Consider the following 25,625-nt stretch of genomic DNA (forward strand, 5'->3'; position numbering starts at 1 on the left):
TAAACATCTTGCCTCCATGATTGCTCCGTGCCTTTACTCGAGTATTCCAATATCATCCATCTGCGGCTGCAAACCACTTTCGGTCAAAGAAAGTTACAAGCCTTCTTGTTAATGCCATCCAATCCATCATCATCCTCAGAGGCATCCACGTGATATGACCCATCGTTCCTGCTGACAATGCGCCAAGTAACCAAAGCAACATTCCAGAACTTCTCATACATCCATCCATAACCATTGCAATTACAACATGTTGATCGAAAAGAGCAACGTGGTCGCTTTTGATGCTTCTTTTTCCCATCCGGCGGTTGGTCTATCACTTGTTTGCGCATCTTCTATTGTAGCTCAACTAGATGAAGTTTGCCTGTAGCTGATGGCTGATATGGCGGCATCCAGAATCAACTGGTCAATACATCCAATCCATTCCATCCCATGTAATACCAAAGCAGTATTCAGATTCGTATCCATAAAGAGTTCGTATGTATTAAGGCAAGTTGCTACACGTAAATAAAGCTGCTTCTATACAATGGCTATCTGCTGTTCATGTTTGGTCGTGGCAGAGGGGTGTGCAAGGGCGTGTGTTGTAGTCGAATGGCAAGATTGTAAACGCTGTATGAGACAAAGGAGCGAATAGCAATTGCTGGAATGAATGCTGTTACGTTTGTTCATGGCAGAGAAGTGTTCAAGAGCGTGTGTTGTGTCAAGAGACTCGTGTGTTGTAGAAGAGTGACAAGAAGGCTGTGCACACGCCATGGACTTGCCATTCAGTCAAAGACAATCGGATCAAGAGAGTTGTAGGATTGACATGATGGGTTGAAGCAGGACAATCGTTCGTTGGTGGTAGTTGTATACTTGAATGGGGCAACAGTTGAGAATGGGAGGAAGAGCAAGACGCGGGAGGTGGAAGAAGTGGAAATTAAAATAGGTTGAACTGATGTTTAATGCCATTTCTTTGTTTGAGCGTCGCTCAATCAAATCCTCTCAGATCATGAAAGTTGAAAGATGGAAATGATGGGCTGGAGCAGGAATCAATCGTTCATATGCATTGGATTGGGCAACAAAGGTGAATGGGAGGAATGGGCTATTAGCCGGCAGTTCACACATAATCATTCAGTTTGGTTTCTCTGATATTGGATGATGTTTCTTTGTTTGTGCGTTGTTCAGTCAAATCCCCTCGGATCAAGGAAGTTGAAGGATGGGGATCCTCGTCTGGAGTAGGACAATCGTTCATATGTAACGGGTAGGGTAAAAAAGAGTGAATGGGAGGAAGTGGCTATTAGCTGGCATTTATGAACCATTCCTAAATAGTCATAAAGTATCATGCATCGCCTGTGCTGACTGGCTCAAGTTACACAAACACGCCCGTCTGCATCTTTGGCTATAGTCATACTACTTGACAATGGACAAAGACCACTCTTCATATAGCATCACGCTTACAAACATAAAGGTGCCTGTATCTCCAAACTTTACAATGAAACGTGGGGTTTTTATTAGAGCAATGGGCTCGGCTTGGCCAACAGCACCTTGTGTGCAAGTTTCGCGTTCAATGTCGCAAACAGCCCAAAAAATATTTTTTTGGTCGTCGTCGAAAGAGGTTGAGCCCCGGATCCAGTTTGGCTGGTAGCGACATTGCTAAATCTGGGATTGCCCACGATGAACTTCATACTTTGACACAAGATTCCTTTGACCCCGACGAGCACGTTGTTCTATTAAAGAGCCCACGTTTGATTGTAAGATTCTGAGTTATGGGAGTCTTTATGTTTTACATATGCTGTAAGCGTCATGCTATATGAAAAGAGGTCTTTGTTCATTGTCAAGTAGGGGGACCCTGACAAAGCAAAAGATGCAGAGGGTCGTGTTGTGTAACACAGCTACGTTTGCATGAATGAAAGGGTCATTGTATAATTACTTTATGGATCATCTAGGAACAGGCATGTATTGCTAGCTAACGGCCACTTTTATCCAATCATCATTGTTGCAAGATCCACTGCATGGGAACGATGCCCCTGCTCTAGACATTCATTTCCATGATTAAAGTAGGTTGATCCGAGCTGATATGGCTGAGCTACGGTCAAAGAGAGATTACATCAATCCATACATCAGCATACGTGCGAATGTCTCAGCTGATTAATCCTTGTTCGACCGTAACTCAACCAAATCAGCTCGGATCAACCTACTTTAATTATGGAAATGAATGTCTAGAGCAGGAGCATCGTCCACCTACAATAGAATGCACAAAAGTTGGGAATGCACAAAAGTGGCTATTAGCTGCCAATGTATGACATAAAGTGAGGGTTGCGTACCTTTCATGCATTGTCCCTGAAGTCCTGACTTTTTAGCTGAGTTACCCAAAGAGGTCCTTCTGCATCTTTTGCTCTATTATAGTCATACTACTTTACATTAAACAAAGACCACTTCTCATATAGCATCACGCTTACAAACATAAAGGTGTCTGTTTCTCCAAACTTTACAATCAAACGTGGGCTCTTTAATAGATCAACGTGCTTGTCGGGGTCAAAGGAATCTTGTGTCAAAGTATGAAGTTCATCGTGGGCGATCCCAGATTTCGCAATGTCGCCACCAGCCAAACTAGATCTGGGGGTCGACCTCTTCGACGACGACGACCAAAAAATATTTTTTGGGCTGTTTGCGACATTGAACGCGAAACTTGCACACAAGGTGCTGTTGGCCAAGCCGAGCACATTGCTCTAATAAAAACCCCACGTTTCATTGTAAAGTTCGGAGATACAGGCACCTTTATGTTTGTAAGCGTGATGCTATATGAGAAGTGGTCTTTGTTCATTGTCAAGTAGGTGGGCCCTGGCAGAGCATAAGATGCAGAGGGACCTCTTTGTGTAACTCAGCTACTTTGCATGACTGGAAGGATGGAAGGATGATTGGTATACTATTGACTATAGCCCATACATTGCGAGATACAGGAATTTCCTCACAATCGGCACTGTTGCCCACTCTATGACATGTGAGCGATTCTCCTCCTCCAGACATTCATTTCCATGATTAAAGTAGGTTGATCCGAGCTGATTTGATTGAGCTGCGGTCAAAGAGAGATTACATCACTCTGGACATAAAGCACGCTCGATGTAGCTCAACCGATGTAATCTTGTGTGAGCGTAACTCAACCAAATCAACTCGGATCAAGCTACTTGAATCATGGAAATGAATGCCTGGAGCAGTACAATCGTTTGCATGCATTGGATTGGGTAACAAAGGTGAATGGGAGGAGATTGCTGTTAGCTCGCAATGCATGGGCTATAGTCAATAGTATACAGTATCATCCTTCCATCCTTCCAGTCATGCAAACTAGCTGAGTTACCCAAAGAGGTCCTTCTGCATCTTTTACTCTGTCAGGGTCCACCTACTTGACAATGAACAAAGACCACTCTTCATATAGCATCACGCTTACAAACATAAAGGTGCCTGTATCTCCGAACTTTACAATGAAACGTGGGGTTTTTATTAGAGCAATGTGTTCGGCTTGGCCAACAGCACCTTGTGTGAAAGTTTCACGTTCAATGTCGCAACTAGCCCAAAAAATATTTTTTTGGTCGTCGTCGTGGAAGAGGTCGACCCCCCAGATCCAGTTTGGCTGGTAGCGACATTGCGAAATCTGGGATTAGCCACGATTAACGTGAAACTTGTACACATGATTCCTTGGACCCCGACGAGGACGTTGTTCTATTAAAGAGCTCACGTTTGATTGTGAAATCTTGAGATATGACTGTCTTTATGTTTACACTATGCTATAGGCGTGATTTAGCTGCTTCCACCTAATGAATGATGTCGACTGCATTAACCGATAGATGCAGAGCTGACTGAAATGACTCGTGGTTACACACGCCCATGTTGTTGACAAGTTGCTGCATAAATGCTGATGATTGTTTTTAGGAAGACACGTAACAACATCCAATCGTATAAACACTACCCTTTATGACAATGGCAATGACAACGTAGCTATCTACGAACATCATGTCCTGTTGCGTTTGGTAGGGGGAGACAAATGTTGATTGCGGAAGCCCAGGGGTCGAGTTACATTGACGCGCACGGACCTGATAGATGCCAATTCCACCAACAGTGAAAATCATGGAAGCCTTACCTAATTACAAGGAGTATGGACGATTTAAATTTCAAGCAGTGGTCGTTATTATTGGCCCAAGTGTATAGGATGTTGATGAGTTACACATCCACAGCAGTAATTGTAGCAGGCGGGGTGGCATGGAGTGCCATATTGAGGACAACGGAAGGCGCAAAGAATGGGCCCGCTCTTCTTCCCTCCCACTTTACAAAGTAAGGTAAGACCAACTCCATTTACACAGTACAGAGTATTAAATGTATCCATTGCCTTCAATGCACAGCTTCAATGGGTGAACAGGTGGTCAATGGCGACGCGATCCAGCTACGGAGCATTTCCCAACAAACACGCACGCGATCTACCCTTAACTCATGCTTCCAATGCAACACAACGCGTACGTTCAATCGCTGCATTCCTTTTATTATTTCAACTTGAACATTGTGGTGCTGAAGTTCACCTGTAGCTTTCTCGTTTATACAAGGTCCAGGGTGTCGTCGTGTGCGTGTGTTCCTTCAATGGTTGTCGTCAAGGAGATGTGCCAACACATTGTTACTTTGGGTATGTTGACACGAAAGCGAGTGCCATCCTTGTTACCTTACATTGCATTTATTATAGCTTGAATAAGCTGGGCTATGGTATTTGTGGCAGCAACAAGACGTTGATCTCAAAGCAAGAATGCTGGACATATATTTCACTGGTACGCATGATATTGGGACCTACAATGCAAGACCTGCTATTAACGATTCTTACATTGAACAGCAGCACATGATGGATGGCATGGAGATACGGTTGTTTGATGCAAGAACTTGTTGAGAAATGTCCCAAGGTAGAGTGTTGTTGCTTATGTGAGTATCACTGTGAAGAGGTTTCATTGTAACCCTGTGGATGAGAGCTGATAGTGTGATCATTCTCATTAGTGTTTCATTGTGATCCTACATTCGTTGTTATGTTCGTCATTGTGGTCCTTTGGCTCTTGCAAAGAGGTAAAACCGAACCGAGTGTTTGTATTGGTTGATGAATTACATACTCATGTCACTTTTCTTTGATTAGTTCGCTTCATCCCCTGGTGCATCCGCAACGTTGGCTGTGATGTCAATAGCAAATTCGAGAAAACACGTGGCGCGCATGCCGATCGACGCCAAACAAGGTGCAAATGACAACATAGTGGCTTCGAAGACGTTTAAGGAAACATAGCCAAAGGTAATTAATGATTAAGGTTTATGGAAGATAGTAATTAAGTGAGGGACGATAGTTTATTGATTATGAAGCTTGCGGCAGCAGCGAACAAGAGCAAGGATATATATTTAATGCAAGCAAGGGGCTGTGTGATCATGCACATGCTTATCTTTCCGACAGCATGATTTCGACAAGCCACATTCACGTTCACAGGCAGCTTCGCTTTCTGCACAACCCGATCGCCAATTGATCATGTCCCGATCGGAAAAGAGCAAGGGAGGTACCAGACCCATCAAGCTCCCAGCAACTATCTTCCAGCAATGGCATTCTATCGTCGAAGCAAACAATGACGCTCTCAATGAATGGCCTACCGTGAAGGACGCTCTTGTCAACTTGGTCAGTTCAGCCAATGACTCTTGGGAACGACAGGCAGGATACTTGAAGGAAACGAGTATGTTGAAAATGGATGATATGAATAAGCAAAAGCATTGATCAAGTGCATGTATCTAGGTAGAGCCATGAGCCGTTTGAAGAAGCAACCTAGTGCTCTCATCATGAACCAAGTCATTGAGCCTATCGTGTCAAGTGGTTACTTTTGCTGCACTGAAAATCTCGCACGACGACATTTCATCCCTTTATTGGAGACATGCGCAAAGCAGGATGGCAACAATAATGAAACGTTTATTCGGTTGTACAAAGAGTATATTCAACTGGATCGACAAAATCGAGAACACACAATGGCACAGTCGGCATTGACCATCACCGCCACCCTGGAATTCGGTTATGGAAGACGCGTCGTATTGGATCACTATCGTGCAACAATCGCATTTTTAATTGCCGGCTTGGAAATGACAGACACCAAACTAACGGCCATCAACGCTCCAACATCCAACACGACACCATCTTCAGCCAATAACACACTTACAGTATCCGATTTGATGTACGACATCCAATACACGATCAAAACTATCCACATTCTATTATCACGATTTGATGACTACGGCAGGAAGTTGTTTGCAACATTGGATGATACGCGCGATGAAGACATGAAGCTTATTTCAACCTTGCTCAACATTACGTTCAATATGGCGGCTGAAACAGATGTTTACGTCAAAGATTGCAGTCAAGGAGCAGGCATGGCTGTGGGAGCTGTCATCAACTTACTTCAGGATCCAGTATTTGCGCGTGATTTGACGTTGGGATGGTTCTTTACCCGATCCGATCAACAATTGGAAGCGTGTACTCGCACAACACAAGCATTGGATGTTGCTCCTAAGGAGACATTGATTGGAGACAATGGATGGAAGAATCGTTCAGTACCCATGCTCTCCATTGTACGTGGTCTTATGTCTTGCTTGCGTCAGGAGATTTTGTTGGCACCATTCTCTTCAGAATTATCATTTATCGAAGTATTAAAGAGGTATATGTCGTATGGGCAAAGAGGAAGCTACAATGTACTCATTTCATTCTCATAGTGGAGTACCATTTCAAAATCTATTCGAGGTCCTATTCTACAGCATCAATCTTTTCTGCTCACGCACCGACCTTGAAGCACCTATCAAAGTGGTTGCTTTTGATTCGATGGTCATGTGGCTCAGCTCATGCAAAACCATGATGCGACTCTCTATGAATGACCAAGGGCAATTGGATCAGCAGATGGTGACAAGTGCTTCAGCTATCTTGAATGAGAACAATACCGATCAATTGATTCATTACGTTTGGGACCATTGGGATGATCCTATTGATGCTATTCAACATAAGGTAAGAGTCTTTTACCCCTTGCTTTATGAACCAATGTAACTAACATCATTCAATACAATAGGTCAAGACAATCTTTGAAACTACCCTTGATATTCTGGAAGTGAAGGCCCAATATGCCAATACCCAAGATGCGCACAAGGAATATTTACTGCGACTTTTGAAAAATCTCATGCGAATGGATGCCCATCGAAAGGTGAGGATATTACACAATGGAGGATACTCTATTCGGTTGGCTTATAAGAGCAATTACAGGTGAAATATGCCCTTTTGAACATTTTGGTACCCAAGGTTGGATCGGACGCCATTCTTGATGCTGAGCCCGACTTCATGTGGAAGTGCATGCGTGCTATGGATAGTCTGGTTTTATCACCCCAAATCACAGGATTGATTCTTGCATTTCTCTATCGTCGCATTGAAGAGACTATGCCAGGCGTTAAGTTTAAGGGTCAAAACACAAGGTTACAGGAAAACGAAGATACAAAGGTAAGCAATATGAATAAAAAGATAAACATCTCCAATGCTTACACATCTCGATTAGCCTGCCATATCAAATTGGATTGAATTATGGGCGCCATCTGTGCTACGAGCTCTGACATCATCTTCAGAAGTGCTACGCAAAAACAACGGCAGCTTCGTATTGCAACCACTGTTCAAGATTTGCAAGGGATCATTCTGGTACCTTATGGAGAGGCTTCAATCGGATGTTGAGGATCCAGTCATTGACCCCAAGTGGCGTTTACATGCATTTATTGCCGTGTTGAAGGTGGGAAGATCCTTGGATATTGTGGATGGTGATGCCTATGTACTTGGTAATGTTTAAGGTCTTGTATTCCTTCACGTTCATTGTTGCTGATGGGGGTTTTTATAGATAAATCAGTGACGGACCCACGCAAAATCTCTGTGGATACGCTCAACTTGGCTGTCTATCACGCTGATCCTCTCGTGCGACTTGATGTGCTTGGTCTACTTTGTGAATCGCGTAAGGGTACTTCAACGATTACCAAGGTGGAGATGGATATTCTACGCAAATTTATTCCTCTCAACATGAATTCAACATCGCCCGAGTTTCGACAAATGTTCTGCGCTTATCTTTCTCGTCTCTTTTTGCGTATGCGAGGTAATTTGTATGCGCAGTTCCGCAACTACAAGGCGAGCAAGGCGTACGTGGCCAAAATGGGGCAGGATGATAATCAAGACAAAGTGCAAAAGGCTGAGCTTGAAGCGATGGAAATGCGATCCAACATTGAGCATGGCAAATCATTCTTGTATTGGCTCCAAGATCTTATTTGCACATCATTGTATCCTGGTGCATCCTATCAACGCGTAGCTACGGCATTACGTCTTCTCAACATCATGATCAGCACTTTTGGTGTCACCGAGCTGCCAATGCCTGATGGTTTTGCTACACGACCTGAATTTCCTTTCCAGATCCCTATTGGTACACCACGCATGACAAAGGTCCTTATCGACACACTCATGAATCCATACGACTTTAATCGTGTCCAAGCACTTGAGATCCTTCATCAATTTCCCAATCCCCTTCCAGGTGTTGAATCATGGCAAGAAGCTCAGCATCTCTTGTGGTGGGGTTTAGACAATGTCACGAGCACACGTGCCGGCGAAAGTGATAGTGGTGCAATGGTTTTCCGTTTGATCTTCAACAAGTATGTCATGCAACTTGGATACGATCTATATCCCGAACGCAACAGCCGAACACAAAAAGATACTGCACCCGAGTTAGCACCAGGTATAGGGCAAACGAACTTTTTTTAGAGGTGGACGTTTACTCATTTGAGAAATTATAGTCGTGTTCACCGAAAGATTACTTGACTTGCTGGTGAAGCAGGTGGAAGCAGCAAAGGAAAATTTGCTTGTTGCAGCACAACAACATCCGATGCATGGAACATTATTGGCTTTGCAGTGAGTATCCTTATTATTTGAATTGATGTGTTGCTCACTCATCGATACGTAGGTATGTTTTCCGAGAATTGGATTACCGTAAACCTGCAGTGGTTGGCAAATTTGATGAGTGGAAACAAGTTCATGCACGTGCTCTGAAGATGATTCATGCCGTTTGCGATGCTGTCATGGATGTTTTATCAAACCCATCCCCAGAGGGCAACGTGCCATCATCCTTCCGTGAAATGGAGGAGGCTATTGATGATCTTATCGATGATGAGGATGACGGTGGAGAAGGAACGGGACCAAAGCATCAAGTTATCTTGAGCTGCTGTTGGCGTGCTGTCAAGGAAGCAAGGTATGTGGATCAGCGCATTATGGATATCAAAATAGTAATCATTGCATATAGCTCCTTGCTCGAAGTCATCATCTCCAGAGCACCAATGTCTGATGATGGAAGTGTAAGTATGGACATCAACAGTATTCGCCACAGGATACTTATCATATCTTAATAGGCTATCATTACATCCACAGACATGAAGGAAAGTGGCGTCCTTTTACGATCCTTATTGACAACAATCCGCCATCGTGGTGCCTTTTCAGCCGTGTTCCCTGCCTATGTCTCTTTGAATACTAGATTGCTTGATTCAAATGACCGTGCTATCACTCAACAGCCATCCGTTTGGCTTGAGGTATGATGCTATCATTGAACGACGTGGGGGTTATACTTATAAATGTTTATTTCATAGGAAAATCTCGATAGTCTTACAGCAAGCAATATCTCCATCACACGACGCAGCGCAGGCCTGCCATTGTGCATCCTTGCTATCGTGAGCAGCGAGCGCTCCACCAAAAAGACTTTACTCAACAAGACGATGCAACGATTATTCAAGCTCGCCTTCCAAGAACCACCAGCTGATGCTGATCAACGAATTGATCTCCCCCAAGTTCACGCATACAATATTCTGCGCACTATGTTTATGGATGCCAAAGTTGCTCAAAGTGTCTTGATTTACGCTGCTGATGGTTTTTGCCTTGCTATCAATGGGTTCTCTTCATCAAGGTAAAGTAATTACATGATCTATGTGACGTATCAAAACTTAACACGCTTCCATAGCTGGGCTATTCGTAATTGTGCCGTCATGCTCTTTTCAACACTTTTACAACGCACTTTTGGAACCAAAAAGACGAAGGATGAACATAGCAATGTGAACAAGTTGACTGGTCGAGAGTTCTTTACTCGTTATCCACAATTGCACGCCTATTTACTCCAGGAGCTGAATGCAGCCATTGAACAGCTTTTGAACAACACAGCTGTAAGTTTTCGTTGAATGGGATATTGCAGTACACTAACCACGTTTCTTTCTCCATTACAGGGTGCCAGTGTTCATCCCGGATTGTATCCTATCTTAACCTTATTGTCGCGTTTGCACCCTTCAGTGATGGATGGCTCCGATCAGGTGACGGCCATGTCAGCTTTTGTTCCCTTGGTGATGACTTGCGCTGTCAGCTCCATTTACAAGGTATGCAATGGATCATATAGTCCAATACGATGTTCTCACAAAGGTATTGTAGACACGAGAAATGGCAGCCCGTGCATTGGTACCCTTGATCCCATCGAATGATTTGGTGGAGAGGATTTTGGAGTTGTTGGATATGCCTCAAGAGACGTGTCAAAATGAGATCCATGGTCGTTTGCTTCAAGTGCAATTCCTTTTGCGTGGTCATGTTTACCATCCCAGTCTTAAGGACATTCTTATCGATCTTATCAAACGAGTACCTGCTGCCATTGTCATTCTATTGGAACGTTCAAAGTCGATGAATCGAGTGGCATACGCATTGCTACTTGATATTTGCAACGAATTCTTCTTTGAGTGCGATTGGATACGAGCTGATCGTGAGCCTGCATTTATTCAAGGTAATCTTTTTGTATGGGTTGACAAAGGTAATAAGCTGACACTATATAAACTACAGAATTGGAAAGTGTTGCCAAGACAGAGCTTCAGACTTTGCGTACGACATTGATCGATCAATCTATGGAGCAAATACGTGAACCACGTGGACCATCAACATTGATTGGCAACTATTTGGCACGACAATCAATGGCACGCATCATTGTCATTAGTGCATTGAAGCATTATCGTGGCTCGCTCAAGGTGTCTGATACTTTGTTCCTTTTGGATGATCCCGATTATGAAGTGAGATTGATGGCCATGAACTTGCTGGAACAACATTTGGATCGTGAAAGGGAAAAAGAAGGGTAAGCTACATTGGTTTGGGTATTCGCTATGGTATTGATGGTGCATCTTTTACAGTGTTGTGGCCCTATACCGACGATTGTTGATCAAGACCTTCGAAGGCGAAGACAATTTGAATTGCTTTGTGCTAGCTGCCCGCTCTTTGTTGTCCTTGAAGCAATCAGAATCATTCCAAGAACTTGGTTTGGAGTTCTCTTATGCAGAATACTGGAATAGACTCCTGGAACAATTCGAGAATAGTCGATCCCAATCGGTGACAGAGGTGGTACTTCCATTGCTTGGATCACTACTTTCAAAGGTAAAAGAGAGCTATGGGTTGCAAAAGAGTGATGGAGAAAGATACTTACTCTTTCGGTTATTAGATCTTGGAACAAGAGAATCTCGATAGCCAATGGATCGCCAGCTGCATCACTGTATGGAGCCGTTATGTTGTGGATAACTCTCATAAGGAAGTTGTAAGTATGAAGAGCTTGGATCAAGAAGAAAAGGGGATGCTCATATGAAATTTCGCATTTACAAGACACTGCCACTACGTGAAGCTGCCGTCGAATCGATTGGTTTCATGGCCAAGTACTTGTTTAATCGTGTTCAAGCATCACCCATGGTCCATGTACAGCTGGCTATCACCCAATTACTACAGGTAGGTTACACATCCATATGACATGAGAATGGAAAGCTAAATGTGATGGTATCCAGGATGATGATATCGATATCCGAGAGATCACGGCAACCATCGTTTCGGAAGCACTCGCCCAAGTGGTAAGTGGATGAGTTAGGAATGGGGGGTAAGTCATATTGGCATGGGATTCACAGTAATGATTAGGCACCTGTGTCTCCTGAAAGGGCAATTGAGTTGGTATATACCTACTTGAGTACGTCCAACGAGTATCGTGACGAGATCCAATCAATGCTGTTGAAGCACCTGCAAGGCGAACAAGATTTACGTGAGTACTTTGCTGCTTTTTTTGACATCGTACTTGCTTTTGCTGATACGACGTTTTCTTTAGCAACCACATGTAAGGAGGAGTTATCCCTTGTCAAGGCACTTTTCGCAAAAGAAAACCCCAACATTTACAAGGAAGATATTATTGACGTTCAATGGACGTTTGTGGATCTTGATCGCTTTACGTTGGCAAGAGCTGGCATTGAGCTTCCAGTAAGCTTTATTACCAAGACTTTGGAGGATATTCATTACTTGTGCACTTTGCTTAAGGATAAGTCTCTGGAGGTGAGTGTTGATCAAGATGTTTCTTCAATCACAAAAACGCTGAAATACGTTTGTCTTTATCATAGCTAATGACCCGTGGCCCGTATGGTGTCTCATCGAAGCCTGCAATCTTCCTTGCTGCATATCGTGCCCTTCTTACAGCCACACTTGCATTTGATGTTATACCGGAGGAAGAGAAAGAGCAAGGTGGAATTCTCAAGTTGGTCCAAGGTAAGGCTACAAATCATATACAAGCAGGGAAAAGATGGTATCTCACATGTTTTCGTTCATGTTTTAGCACTGGATGTGGAGGTCAAAGAATTGGTGGAAGAGAGCATGCATCCATTATTATGGCAGTTGATTCACGGTGAAACTGGATTAGCATCCAAGATTGACTACTACTTGCGACAACATGGTCAACCCCGGCACCGCGCTATGTTCCTTCTCTCCCCCGATTCCCAATAGATTGTGTATAGACACATTTCTTGTACAGCAAATCAATTATGACAACAAAGACTATAGATTGTACTTGTTTTAATTACCCATTATTGATATGATTTATAAGGAGACATTGATTTTGATGGATTTGACCTGGTAATAGTTCTCGAGAGCGTATTCGCCACATTCACGTCCAATACCACTTTGCTTGTAACCACCGAAAGGTGCATTGACATCCACAAGACCATAGCAGTTGACCCCTAATGCAAGACATGTATTGTTAGAAGCGTTTAAAAGAAGGATAATGGAGGGAGATCATTGTTCTTTCACTTACAGACTGAGCCAGCTTCAAGGGCGTTGGAGACTTTGATAGCAGTTGTAATGTTGCCGGTGAACACAGCAGCACCAAGACCATAATGGGTATCATTGGCCGATGCAATCACCTCTTCTGTAGACTTGAATTTGGAAATAGCAACCACTGGACCGAATACTTCCTCCCTCATGATCAAATTATCGGGTTTGCAATCTATACAACAATGTAGATGATGATTAGCAACAATATGGATGACAAATACAACACCCACCTGTGAAGATAGTTGGCTCAATAAAGTAACCAGTATCACCAACACGGTTACCACCAAAATAGCATGTAGCACCTTCTTTTTTGCCAGCTTCGATATAACCCATGACACGATCAAATTGACGCTGAGAAATTTGTGGGCCTTGTTCTGTCGTTGAATGCAATGGGTTGCCAACCTTACGAGCAGCTGCGAGTGCATGGAATTTGGACACAAACGTATCATAGATGCCTTCTTGTACATAGATGCGTGACCCGGCAAAGCATACTTGGCCTGCGTTCATGTAAATGCCATTGTATGCCCAAAACACGGCTTTATCCAAATCCTCCACATCGTCGAAGATGATATTAGGCGATTTGCCACCCAGCTCAAGTGTCACCTTTTTCAAGTTGGATTCAGCAGCAGCCTTCATGATTTCACGACCCACAGCGGTACTACCCGTAAATGCGATCTTGCCGACATTGGGATGACGAGCCAATGCATCACCAGTGACAGCACCATAGCCTGTAATGATGTTGATAACACCTGGAGGGAACCCTGCTTCTTTGACAAGCGCAGCAAACTTGAGAGCCGATAGTGGAGTGAGCTCTGATGTTTTGATGACCACGGTGTTGGCAGTTGCCAAAGGAGGAGCCACCTTCCACGAGAGCATTGTCAAGGGGAAGTTCCATGGGATGATACCAGCGCATACACCAATGGGTTCATGACGCGTATAGGACAACTTGCCTTCTGTCTCGATCACTTTACCATGGATCTTATCAGTAAAGCCTGCAAAGTATCGACTACATGAACGAATACATGAGAACAACGATACCGGATAAGGACAATATTCAACCTACAGCTGTTGTACAACAGAACCAACATCCATGAGAGCATTCTTGAGAGGCTTGCCATTATCGATGGTTTCAATAAGAGCGAGCTCTTGTCTATCACGCTCGACAAGATCAGCAAGCTTATGCATTAAACGTGACCGTTCGCGAGCATTGACATATCGCCAATCCTTGAAAGCTTCACTTGCAGCAGCAACAGCAAGATCTACTTGTTCTTTCTCGGCTATTGTTGTTCCCCGCATCTATGTCAGCAATGTATCTTCCCAAAGTGTGGGGCGTTGTTTCAATTACATACCAGCTTGCACTGCAGTAATCACTTTGCCAGTAGCCGGATTGATAGTATCAATTGTACTTCCACCACGCACAAATTCATTGTTGATAAAGAGACCAGTGTTCACTACGTATATGAATATGATTGTTTTCTAAATGAGCTAAATCCAGGGGCGTATAATGTATCATTCATTGGTTACTTGCATTCGAGTTGTTGACCATTGGTGGCTGTGAAGGGGACAACAAAGGACGACATGATGGTAGCAAAAAGAGAAAGAAAGATGACAAGAGCAAAAAAAGGAAGTCGATCGTAATCCAGAAAGAGGGAACGCTTTGACTTTTTATATAACTCTGTGTACTACCAAATGTGGTGGCACGTGTTAATAACTTTGCTGATAGACGCTGACATACACAAATCATATCGTTCGTGGGACAACGCTGCCCACACTAAACGCTTTCCTTTCCCCATCATTATCGATTACATGTCTCTATCATCTTTACCCGCACTTGTAATTTTTCTCAGTTTGCGTTGAGTTTATAACAAGCGGCCATTCTTAAGCTGTGGGTGAAACTTTGATGTGTAACCTGCGCCACATGATCTAATTCATTGTTCTTTCCTCCTTCTTCTTGATGCTTCACAAGCAAACAATCTCATATCCATGGCAACCGCTATTATAGCTATTCAGCATGTCAATCTACATCTTGTATTCGGGTGATCAACTATGAGCAGCTTTCTATCGTATCGTGCAAAGGGCATGCAAATGATTTTGCAGGGAGACCTTGTGCCGATAACAACAGCGTCAGTACAATGAATCAAAACTATGCAAGGGGAAATACGGATATCATTAAAGGAGCGTTTCCCGCGTACTGCATTCGACATCATAAACCTTTTAATCTTACCCAAGTAGTAGCTTAAGCAAGGAAACAAGGTAAAGATAAACTTTTGCTTGGTGATTTGAAAATCGTTTGAATGCGTGGTGGCGGGTAACATAGCTCTACGTAGTACCAAGCTATAGGCTTTCATTGTTTGTATGTAGCCTTTATGATTAAGATTGACCCATATCGCAAGCACAGCATGTACTTTTAAGTAATCACGACACACAAGTTTTCTTACGAATAACGAATGATTATATTTTCTATGCGAAATGCTGTACAAACAAATGATAAATGAAATAAGCTACTTAGTAGTTGTGTTGGGTGGGGGGATAAAGAGCTAAAGGGCATGGAATGGAATTATGCGAATGGGAGCGACTTGATTAATCAACTTCTTCCATCTTGGATGTTTCGACAACCTCCTCGACTTGAGCATCATTGGCAGCAGGAGCATCTTCCAAGACCTCGTCCTCATCAATAGAAAGACCAAGAGCAACCATACGATGGATACGAGAGGCAAAAGTGGCAGGCTCATCAAGGGAGAAACCAGATGTCAATAGGGCAGTCTCAAAGAGAAGGGTGGTCAAGTCTTTAACAGTGCGATCGCTGGCATCAGCTGCAACCTTGTCCTTGAGAGTCTTGATGATGGCATGCTTGGGGTTGAGCTCAAAGGTCTTCTTGGAAGCCATGTAAGCGGACATGCTGTTGTCACGGAGAGCTTGAGCCTTCATGATACGCTCCATGTTGGCAGACCAACCAAATTGACCGGTAGTGAGAACGCAAGGCGAATCGGTAAGCTTGTTGGAAACAACGACCTTCTCAACCTTGTCACCAAGGATTTCCTTGACAGACTTGCAAAGATCCTCAAACTTCTTCTCTTCTTCCTCACGAGCCTTCTTCTCTTCCTCATCTTCTTCGATCTCGACACCTTCCTTGGTAATGCACACGAGCTTCTTGTCTTCATATTCCTTGAGCTGAGTGGTGGAGTATTCATCAATAGGATCGGTCATGAGCAAGACTTCAATGCCCTTCTTCTTGAAACCTTCCAAGAAAGGCGAGTTTTCAATGGCAGCACGAGATTCACCGGTGATGTAGTAAATGTTCTTTTGCTTCTCAGGCATACGAGTAACATAATCCTTGAGCGAGGTCATTTCATCACCAGACTTTGTGGAGTAGTAACGAAGGAGATCAGCCAACTTGCCACGGTTTTGACTATCTTCATGGATGCCAAGCTTGAGATTCTTGGAAAATGCTTCATAAAACTTGTCAAAGTTCTCCTTGTCCTCGGCAATCTCAGCGAACATTTCCAAGCACTTCTTCACGAGGTTCTTGCGGATGACCTTCAAGATCTTGTTTTGCTGCAGCATCTCACGTGAGATATTGAGTGGCAAGTCTTCAGAGTCGACGACACCCTTGACAAAGTTGAGCCATTCGGGAATGAGATCCTCGCAATCATCCATGATAAATACGCGTCGCACATAGAGCTTGATGTTGTTGCGCTTCTTCTTCGTCTCGAACATGTCAAATGGTGCACGCTTGGGAACAAAGAGGATGGCACGGAACTCGAGTTGACCTTCGACAGAGAAATGCTTGACAGCCAAATGATCCTCCCAATCGTTGGTAAGAGCCTTGTAGAATTGAGCGTATTCTTCATTCTTGATATCATCAGGGTTGCGAGTCCAAAGAGGCTTGGTCTTGTTGAGCTCTTCAGTATCAGTGGTCTTCTCCTTGATGGTCTTCTTTTTCTTCTCCTTCTTGTCGTCTTCATCCTCAACTTCCTCAATCTTGGGCTTCTCCTCATCTTCCTTGATCTCCTCGGCTTCATCGTCAGAGACTTCCTTCTCGACCTCCTTCTCGACAACCAATTGAATGGGATAAGAGATGAATTCAGAATGCTTCTTGACAATGTCCTTGATCTTGCGCTCCTCAAGGTATTCAAGCTGGTCCTCTTTCAAGAAGAGTCGAATCTCCGATCCACGGCCAAGAGGTGCATTAACTTCATCACGTGTGATAGTGAACGAACCACCAGCAGCAGATTCCCAAATGTATTGCTCATCGTCATTGTGCTTGGTGATGACTTGCACCTTGTCGGCAACGAGGTATGCAGCATAGAAACCAACACCAAATTGACCAATCATGGAGACATCAGCACCCGAAGACAACGCTTCCATGAAAGCCTTGGTTCCTGATTTGGCGATAGTACCCAAATTGTTGACGAGATCAGCCTTGGTCATACCAATACCAGAATCACGGATGGAGAGGATGTTGTGCTCCTTATCGGGAATGATGCGAATGAACAAGTCCTTTTCAGCTTCCAAGGCAGAAGAATCGGTCAAGGATTGGTATCGGATTTTGTCGAGGGCATCGGATGCATTGGAAATGAGCTCTCGTAAAAAGATTTCCTATATAGAACGTCGTTTAGTACTTTCCTTTTTTATATACACAATAACAATACACATACCTTGTTGGAATAAAAGGTGTTGATGATCAAGCTCATCAACTGGGAAATCTCGGCTTGAAATGAAAAGGTCTCAGTCTCAGCGGTCATGGTGCTCAATGTGTGTGGTATTGGGAGTGAAGGGGTAGAAAAAAGTGATGGTAACACCAAGGTACAAGCGGCTATGGTGTGCTTTTATACTATGGAAGGCCATCAGCATGAATGCAGTCACATTGTGTTTCCAGCAGTTTCCATCATATTGGAGAGTATTCTCGCACTCTTGGAACCAATCATGAATAAAGATTATAACAAACTTGTTTCTGATTTTAATGTCCACTCATTCCCAAGCGAGCTTTTCTACATTACCAAACATACTGTTTGACGAGTCTTCTAGAAACATATCATTATAACTCAAGCTATCAGGGTCCGTAACTAAAAGTGATGATGGCATGACGCTGCTATCCTCCATGATAGTACGATCTTCATGCTCATATTGCTGCTGATAATGATGGCTGAGGATCGATGATGATGAGCTACTGATAGTGGATGTGGATGTAGATGGCCTGGGTTGGGTCCAACCTTGATGAAGAGCAGCATCAGCAGCAACGTCGGAATATTCTGGAAATGGAGTTGGTGCCAATTGCTCTTGTGGGTCAATGCTCAAGTAGTATGGGGCTTGTAACACAGGTGTCATGGTAGCACAATCTTGCATGACAGGCGATGTAGGCCAACAGGCTGCCATTACAGCCGCTTCCCAAGATCCATTACCATAGCCAAGTGGCAAAGTGCTTTCAGATGGCTCACTTGCAGCAAAGACCATTGAATCAGGCGATGTCGAAACAATGCATGGTGTTTCGGAAGACATGCATGAAATTTCATTATCTTGTTGTCCCGTAGGTTGTTGATTTGATGCTTCCACAGCCGATGGCAATGACGATGAAGATGATGACGACGATGTTGATGATGATGATAATCCTCCTGCACGTCGACGTCTTGGAGTATACTTGTAATTAGGATACCTGATATACAAAAGTTAGGTCATCAAAAAATAAGTAGGTTTCTACTCTTTATACTTACATTTGCAAATGCTCTTGCTTAGCAATCTCAGCGACCATCTTGTACTTTTCCTTCACTTGTTCAGGCTCTTGTCGCCACCATTCTGCCACAACCTTGGAGATGTCACGATGGTTGGCTCCAGGGACTTGTTCGACAATAATTTTTTGCATGTCAAGACGATACGCCAAAAAGCAGTTGATAGGTCTCGGAATGCGTTCCGGATGACGTTTCCGCTGCTTACGTTGAGGGCGTTGGCGTCGAGTCATGTTAATGGTTTGTCGATCCGACACTTGGGCTGCAAGCTTTTCCAAAGCCTTTTGGCGTGTTTGACTAATAGGTGTAGTATTGCTCATTACGATGATGAAGAACGTATAAAAGGGTGTGTGCGTGAAAGAATAAGGCAACACTAGTATAGAATAACAAAACGAATGGAAAGGGTATAGAGATAATTATAGGATGACTGTGTGCACAGATTATTAAGAGATGATAGAGGAAATTAGATGAGAAAGAGAAAGAAGGAGGATAATGTTAAAATCGATTCTCGTGAGGTTCATTCTTATATGATATCGAAATGCTTCTTCACAACCAAATGACGGAACCTTGGAACCAACAAAAGAGAGCGCGTGAACGTAAGGATGATAGTGAGGATGCTAGCGTGTGGCTGGTCCATGGATCCTTCCATACGAATATTAGGATGTATCAGAAAATAGCACCAGTGCACGCACGCATGGTTACCCATGGCATCTGCAAATACCCCTTGATCCTTTTTTCCTTGTCTTTACTTGACAGACATGATGCATGCAATATGACACATTGTTTCCGCTAGACACAATGAATACATAACGTGGCAATTCAATTTATACTACCGATAAACATTTACAACAGCATTAGCATGCTGCATTCGTCTCCCTAATTTCCCTCTCTCTTTGAACTTTTCTTGGATTGGTAAATAAAGACTGAATCATCCAATCATACATACACAATCGCTTAACTACATACAAGGAGGATAATACGATATGCATGAGATCACTTACGGAAGCAGCAGCCGACGGTTCGGATACCAAGGAGGTAAAAAGGGGGAGTATGTGCAAAAAGAAGCATATAAATACAAGCTCAGCGAGCAGCATCAATGATCCACTTTGAGAGAAAGAAAAACAAAAGATAGACGCGAAGGCACGTGTCAAGGGAATGTATTTTAGGTGATGACAAAACAACGTCTTTGTTAACTTCATCCCTCCCCCACGCACCACGCACCACGTTGGGTGTGAACAACAAGAACAACAACAAAAACAGCACAAATGAAAACAAAAAAAAGAGCTTCTTTGTAGTAAACAAGCACGAAGAATCTAGGTCAAATATACCAGCAGCTGATGTTGGGGGTGTGGGGGTTGGGGGTAAAACGGCAAACGACAAGTGAAAGAGAGAAAATATGATTGTAACTTTGTGTGTGTGTGCAATAGTAAAACGAAAAAGTGATAGCGTTGACATGATTATTGACGGTGGTGATGGTGATGATGGATGAGGATATACAAGAATATGGTTTCTAGTTGATTATGCTTCCATGGGGCTATCTGGACGAGCAGGATCGTCTTCTTCTTCATCGTCGTCTTCTGAGTCCGACATGTGATTATCTTGCTGTTGTTGGCTGTTGTTGTTGAGTAAACCATTACCAAATCCTCCTACAATGGTAGCGTCTCGAGGCATCTCGTCCCATAGTTGGAAAAGGACATGTTGTGGCAATTCTCGAAAATGATTGGTACGAACGACGGCACCAAAATGATCAAACATGAAATGAAGAGCTGTTTGTTGAAGACCACGTTGACCAGCAAGACCAGCACAGTGATAAATCTTGCCTACAGTATTGATATCCATATCGCTGTGTAGACGTCGTACACATAATGCAAGTAGACGTGGTAATAGATACAAGTTGGCCATCACAAGCAAGTCGGCAATAAGAACGAGTGGTGTGATTTCATCGAGGGTGTCGGTATAAAGAAAGCGCACAAAGGCTTCAAGGACAGGAAAAGGTTCTGGTAATGTGAGTGTATCGGATACGGATTCTGCCATTCCTGAAGCTAATAAATGTGCAAAGTGTGGCCACCTAGCGAGTAATACAAGTCGATGTGCACGTAAAAGACCGGCATCAGGATCGATACTTGATTGAATAGAGAAATCGGTACTTTGTGATTGCTGCATCAATAATGAAACAAGGTCTGTACCCAATTGAGGAGGTGGAACAGGTACAATGCCGTATTCTTTGAGATCCACATGTAGAATAAGTGCATAATAGTCGTCGGGTTCTTGATCTGATCCACATAAATAGAATGATGTATCATGCTCAGCCATGGCAAAAGCGTGCCATCCACCTCGATCAAAGGCTGATCCCATATCACGATGTGTCCATTGCATTGAAGGCATATCCAATGTCCATAAACCAGTAGTGGGTGGATCTTCCATAGCCGATACTGAGACGGGTGATGTAACAACAACAACAAGTTGATCTCCACATAGTTGAGAGAATCGTTGGCCCCCAAGTGAGGGTGCTGAAGGTGAGTCTATCTCGAGATGAGTGACGCCATGCCTTTCAAGGTCGATAAAAGAAAGGTGGTTGGAGCGACCCATATCATCTTCAAAGCCTCCAAAGACGTAGAGACGTTTGTTGTACCAAAAACTTATATGTTGTGATCGGCGTACGAATGGTATAGGCGGGTGCCACTCCCACGTGGCTAAATCCAATACAAGCAAAGTGTCTGCAAACATCCCCTGTGATGCCAATCCTCCTGCAATATATAAACGATCACCATGGATAGTCGCTGAATGCCGTACTCGTCCATCAGGTACCGCTCCCAATGTCTCTGGTTGCTCCCATGTCAATGTTTCCAAATCCAATACAAATACATCATTGTAAAATCGTCCATCCTCCTCGCCGTTGCCGCCAAATACCACAAGCTTGTTACGCGCTTTCCATAGTGTTGCCGTATGATCATTACGTTTAGCAGGCGCTCTTCCCCGTGTATATAAAACGCGTTCCCATCGACACCTTCCTTCCACATCATCCGGTTGTAACACAAGTCGATACAATGCATTGAATACTTCATCCGAATATTGATCGAATCCACCAAAGACATACATGGCATCTCCAACTACTGTCAACGATGCTCCAACCAATGATCCTAATGATTCGCCCGTAGTCAAACGTGGTTGAGCTGTATGCTTCATAGTCGTGCATGTTCCTGTTCCTACTCCACCAGTGCTTGACGAGGGTGTCAGCTCACGATTGGGGCTATGTACGGATAACGGTGTCCCTGGTGCCGAGCTGTTCATATTCCCCTTTGCTGGTTGCTATTGCTGCTGCTGCTGCTGCTTTTGTGAGTTGTTGCTAGTGTGGTTGGTAGTGGTGATGGTTGTAAGTGCGTGCTAGTGTGGCTTATCGTACTCTCGGCTATTCCCCTTCCTGTATATCCATGAGTCAATATACCCTATACTCTCCCTCTCTCCCTCATGTACTACCTTACCCTTATTGTAATAATGTCGTTTCAAAAGCACGCTCTTTTTCGAATGCTGCTGTGCTCAAAATATAGACTGGTGTGGTAATGCCGCTTTATCCAATCAGCCGTTTCGACAATGGAGAATTATGGGTGAGTATGCAGCAATCAAGAATATGAAATGGACGTTGTAGCTGGCTCAATGCAAGAGTGTAGTTGCTGCGGATTCGTTGAATGGAGAGTGAGGTCAAGCGGTTCTCAAGCAGCTGGCTCACAAACTAGAAAGTGCGAATTGAAGCTCAAGCTTGTCTAGCGGCATCACAAAGAACACAACGCCGCTCTTTGATTGGTCGAATCTCTTGTCTGTGTTCCGAGGAAAGCATGGATCTCTCACTCTCTTTCCTGCAATATAGCCAATCAATCAACCTTTCATTCATTTGCATTCCTTAGCCATGCATGTATAACAATGAAATGATATGCTTTTATTTTGAAATGTATGATCAAGTTTCTTTTTCTTCATTGGTGACTGGTGATGACGATGATGGGATGGCTTCGTTTTGATTGTTTGTAGTCTCCTCGTTTGCATGAACATCTTCTACAATAGACTCGCTGACATCATTTGACTCAACTTCCTCGGTAGGCTTCTCAATGCTATTCTCTTTCAAATGTTCCTCGAGAACATCATCACGCATGAATTCAATGACTAGTTCACAATGCTCTGTGTGGGGAAACAAATCGATTGAAACAGCTCGGGTGGGTCGGAACGGAGAACCGGGATACTTTTTGGATGTCGCCTTGCATAAACTGTGTACACAGACACATTCCCTTTTTAGTACATGCATACATAACAACATACACGCCCAATCAACTCACCCAATAAAATCATCCAGTGCTTGACGAGAATCACAGCTAATATACACAACACGCTTGATGAGTGGAGATCCACGAATCGCTTGAATAACGGATGGATGGACACCGCTTCTATATAATCATCCCATAGCTGATGTTAAGAAAGGATCTGGTAAATGATACGCCTATCTTCTTACCTTGGTGGATCCAATACTGCCACCACCTCTTCATTGCTTGCAGTTGAAATGACATTCACCTTATCCTCCACTTTGCCAGTATAATATTCAATGTTCTTGATGTCTATAATCCAACCCTGTAAATATGTTTATCATACCCAATACACATCCTTCTTCCTTACCATTCAAAGCACAATTCTTTCCTGCATCCACAATAGCTTCAGGCACCATCTCGATACCAATCACGCGATCAACCGATTTAGCCATGGTGATACCAATGGTGCCAGTACCACAACATAAATCCAACAATGTCGTCTTTTTGCCATGTCCCACATTGCACCATTCAGCACACTTTGAGTACAAAATCTCGGTAGCTGCCGTATTGACTTGGAAGAAAGAGCTGCTGGAGATACGGAACTTGCAACCCAAGAGCTCCTCGTGAACAATACCATCACCCGTAAGCACCTCCACAGGAGTACGATCGGTAATACCATTGGATGCACCATTCCAAGCCTGGAATAAGAGCGTTGTTACCTCGGCTCCACCTTGTTGATTCTTGAAATCATTCCAGTACTCGATAAGCTTTTGCTTTTCCTTAGCGACTTGGTCTTCGGAGAGAGTATCGGTATTCATCTGCACCAAAATCATGACTACAAAAGTACATCTTAATGTCCGATGTTTCTTCATATAGGGCATATATAGTAGTATTTACCTTCACCAGTGCTTTGAGTCTTGGTCAAAAGTGTCCTCCATACACCAACCTTTTCGGATCTACTGTACACTGGGTATTCTGATTCACGTACATAATCCTACATTTTCGCATGCGTATTAGAATGATACCTCCTCCCTTTGTAATAAATACTTACTTGCATGGCACGTGCAATGCGTTTTGCGATATCAGGCACATTTAAACAATCGGAAGGATCCAAGACTGCGGTGATGCCAAGCTTGTAAAGACCAAGTAAAAATCCAACCGTAGGCTTGCCATCCAAATCGTGTCCAATGGTAAATTCACACTTGGTGCGGTATCCATTCACATTAGGGGAACCAATAGGCTTTTCAATATCACAAATGGGTCCCTTTCTACAATACCATCCATCAGCTGAATTCTTCCATATCACCATGATAACTCCATACCTAGCCTTGATCCATGCAAGCTGTTCTCGTTTATCTTCAGGAACATCCTTCATATTCATAAGCTTCCATTTGAGCTTGTCAAGCACCTTGCGATTGTTGCGATCCTTCTTGACGAGTTGTTCCTCATAAGAGAGCCTATCACCATCATATATAAATCGATCCATCCTCTCTTCAATGGCAAAACAAAGGGACTTACTTATGCAACGGGGTAACTTGATCAGCAAGTTTTTCAGCAGGCGTGCGTGTGTCATCCTCAGGGTTCTGATCCTTTTTGTTGTTGGGCCGCTTCTTCTTGTCAAGCTTCTGCATACGTTGCTCGTATTTGGCCTTGCTCTCGTGAGTGTATTCTGCCTCAAGCTTCTTTCCCTTGAATTCATATCCTTCAAGCTTGCTTAACATCTCCTTGGCCTCCTCTTCTGACTAGTAATAAACCCAACCATTCCGTGTCAGATATTGCGGAGCCATTCTTCCCTCATCCACGTATCATGTATACATACCGAAGCAGTGATAATAGCATAATCCCATTTGGGTGCTTTGCTCATGGACTTTAACCCTCTCTCGATCAACTGCTTTCGCACCGTCTTCCAGTCTTTTTTGGGGAAGTTGGTGATGCGGATCCGATGAAAGCCATCCTCGTTGTCTCGCGAATCAATCTTGACCCGCTTAACGTCTTGGTCTTCTGTATCAGACTCGAGTGGCCGTTTACGAGTGAAAACCGATTGCAGCAGTGATTTGGCGTAGCTGAACATGGTGTATTAACAAGTCGAGTTGGGGCAGTGGTGAACTTGTAAAAAAACTCGTGTTGCATACCCCGCATGGCCGTGACTGGTAGATAATGCAACATCCCAAGAACCTAAAATCCCCCATCCTCCTCCCCCACACTCCTTTAATTATCATTTAACTCAATGGGTTCAATAAAGAAGCAATCAATTGTGGCACATTCATGCTGATGTTGCATCTCCATTGTCATGGTAACCATCACGCTATTGTTGCCATCTGTCGACAAATCAAACTAAACGTGCAACGTTACACGCATTTACACGCATACGATCATTTGTCAACAACCCTACAGCATAATCAGTGTGGCTTGAGCATACAAATTCATATG

At 43.5% G+C, this 25,625-nt stretch overlaps 6 protein-coding genes across 6 annotated transcripts; 1 reads left to right on the plus strand and 5 right to left on the minus strand.

The window, feature by feature from the left end:
* Positions 1–5,515: 5,515 nt before the first annotated feature.
* O0I10_009464 (uncharacterized protein) lies at positions 5,516–12,853 on the plus strand (the record flags this gene model as incomplete). The annotated part of the gene is made up of 24 exons (XM_058489456.1): positions 5,516–5,714; positions 5,774–6,683; positions 6,739–7,024; positions 7,086–7,217; positions 7,277–7,507; positions 7,563–7,833; positions 7,893–8,771; positions 8,830–8,944; positions 8,997–9,281; positions 9,333–9,384; positions 9,439–9,615; positions 9,673–9,986; positions 10,041–10,239; positions 10,300–10,446; positions 10,499–10,841; positions 10,898–11,183; positions 11,239–11,479; positions 11,544–11,636; positions 11,702–11,821; positions 11,878–11,940; positions 12,005–12,125; positions 12,189–12,409; positions 12,475–12,619; positions 12,687–12,853. 24 exons carry the CDS (start codon positions 5,516–5,518, stop codon positions 12,851–12,853), a joined length of 5,997 nt encoding a protein of 1,998 aa, XP_058339813.1.
* A 93-nt stretch (positions 12,854–12,946) lies between these two features.
* On the minus strand, positions 12,947–14,760 carry O0I10_009465 (uncharacterized protein; the record flags this gene model as incomplete). The annotated part of the gene is made up of 6 exons (XM_058489457.1): positions 12,947–13,086; positions 13,161–13,352; positions 13,411–14,186; positions 14,244–14,457; positions 14,530–14,631; positions 14,709–14,760. 6 exons carry the CDS (start codon positions 14,758–14,760, stop codon positions 12,947–12,949), a joined length of 1,476 nt encoding a protein of 491 aa, XP_058339814.1.
* Positions 14,761–15,760: 1,000 nt separating this feature from the next.
* Positions 15,761–17,925, minus strand: O0I10_009466 (heat shock protein 83; the record flags this gene model as incomplete). Its single annotated transcript, XM_058489458.1, has 2 exons — positions 15,761–17,779; positions 17,839–17,925. 2 exons carry the CDS (start codon positions 17,923–17,925, stop codon positions 15,761–15,763), a joined length of 2,106 nt encoding a protein of 701 aa, XP_058339815.1.
* Positions 17,926–18,151: 226 nt separating this feature from the next.
* O0I10_009467 (uncharacterized protein) lies at positions 18,152–19,223 on the minus strand (the record flags this gene model as incomplete). Its single annotated transcript, XM_058489459.1, has 2 exons — positions 18,152–18,833; positions 18,892–19,223. The coding sequence occupies 2 exons, from the start codon at positions 19,221–19,223 to the stop codon at positions 18,152–18,154; spliced, it is 1,014 nt and encodes a 337-aa protein (XP_058339816.1).
* Positions 19,224–20,421: 1,198 nt separating this feature from the next.
* On the minus strand, positions 20,422–22,194 carry O0I10_009468 (uncharacterized protein; the record flags this gene model as incomplete). The annotated part of the gene is made up of 1 exon (XM_058489460.1): positions 20,422–22,194. The coding sequence occupies one exon, from the start codon at positions 22,192–22,194 to the stop codon at positions 20,422–20,424; it is 1,773 nt and encodes a 590-aa protein (XP_058339817.1).
* Positions 22,195–22,855: 661 nt separating this feature from the next.
* On the minus strand, positions 22,856–25,266 carry O0I10_009469 (23S rRNA (uracil-5-)-methyltransferase RumA; the record flags this gene model as incomplete). The annotated part of the gene is made up of 9 exons (XM_058489461.1): positions 22,856–23,159; positions 23,229–23,336; positions 23,402–23,504; positions 23,563–24,030; positions 24,093–24,189; positions 24,247–24,463; positions 24,518–24,652; positions 24,714–24,937; positions 25,015–25,266. 9 exons carry the CDS (start codon positions 25,264–25,266, stop codon positions 22,856–22,858), a joined length of 1,908 nt encoding a protein of 635 aa, XP_058339818.1.
* Between the last annotated feature and the right edge of the window lie 359 nt (positions 25,267–25,625).

This window comes from Lichtheimia ornata (assembly GCF_029851405.1).
Source record: "Lichtheimia ornata isolate CBS 291.66 chromosome Unknown scaffold00055, whole genome shotgun sequence".
Taxonomy (NCBI): domain Eukaryota; kingdom Fungi; phylum Mucoromycota; class Mucoromycetes; order Mucorales; family Lichtheimiaceae; genus Lichtheimia; species Lichtheimia ornata.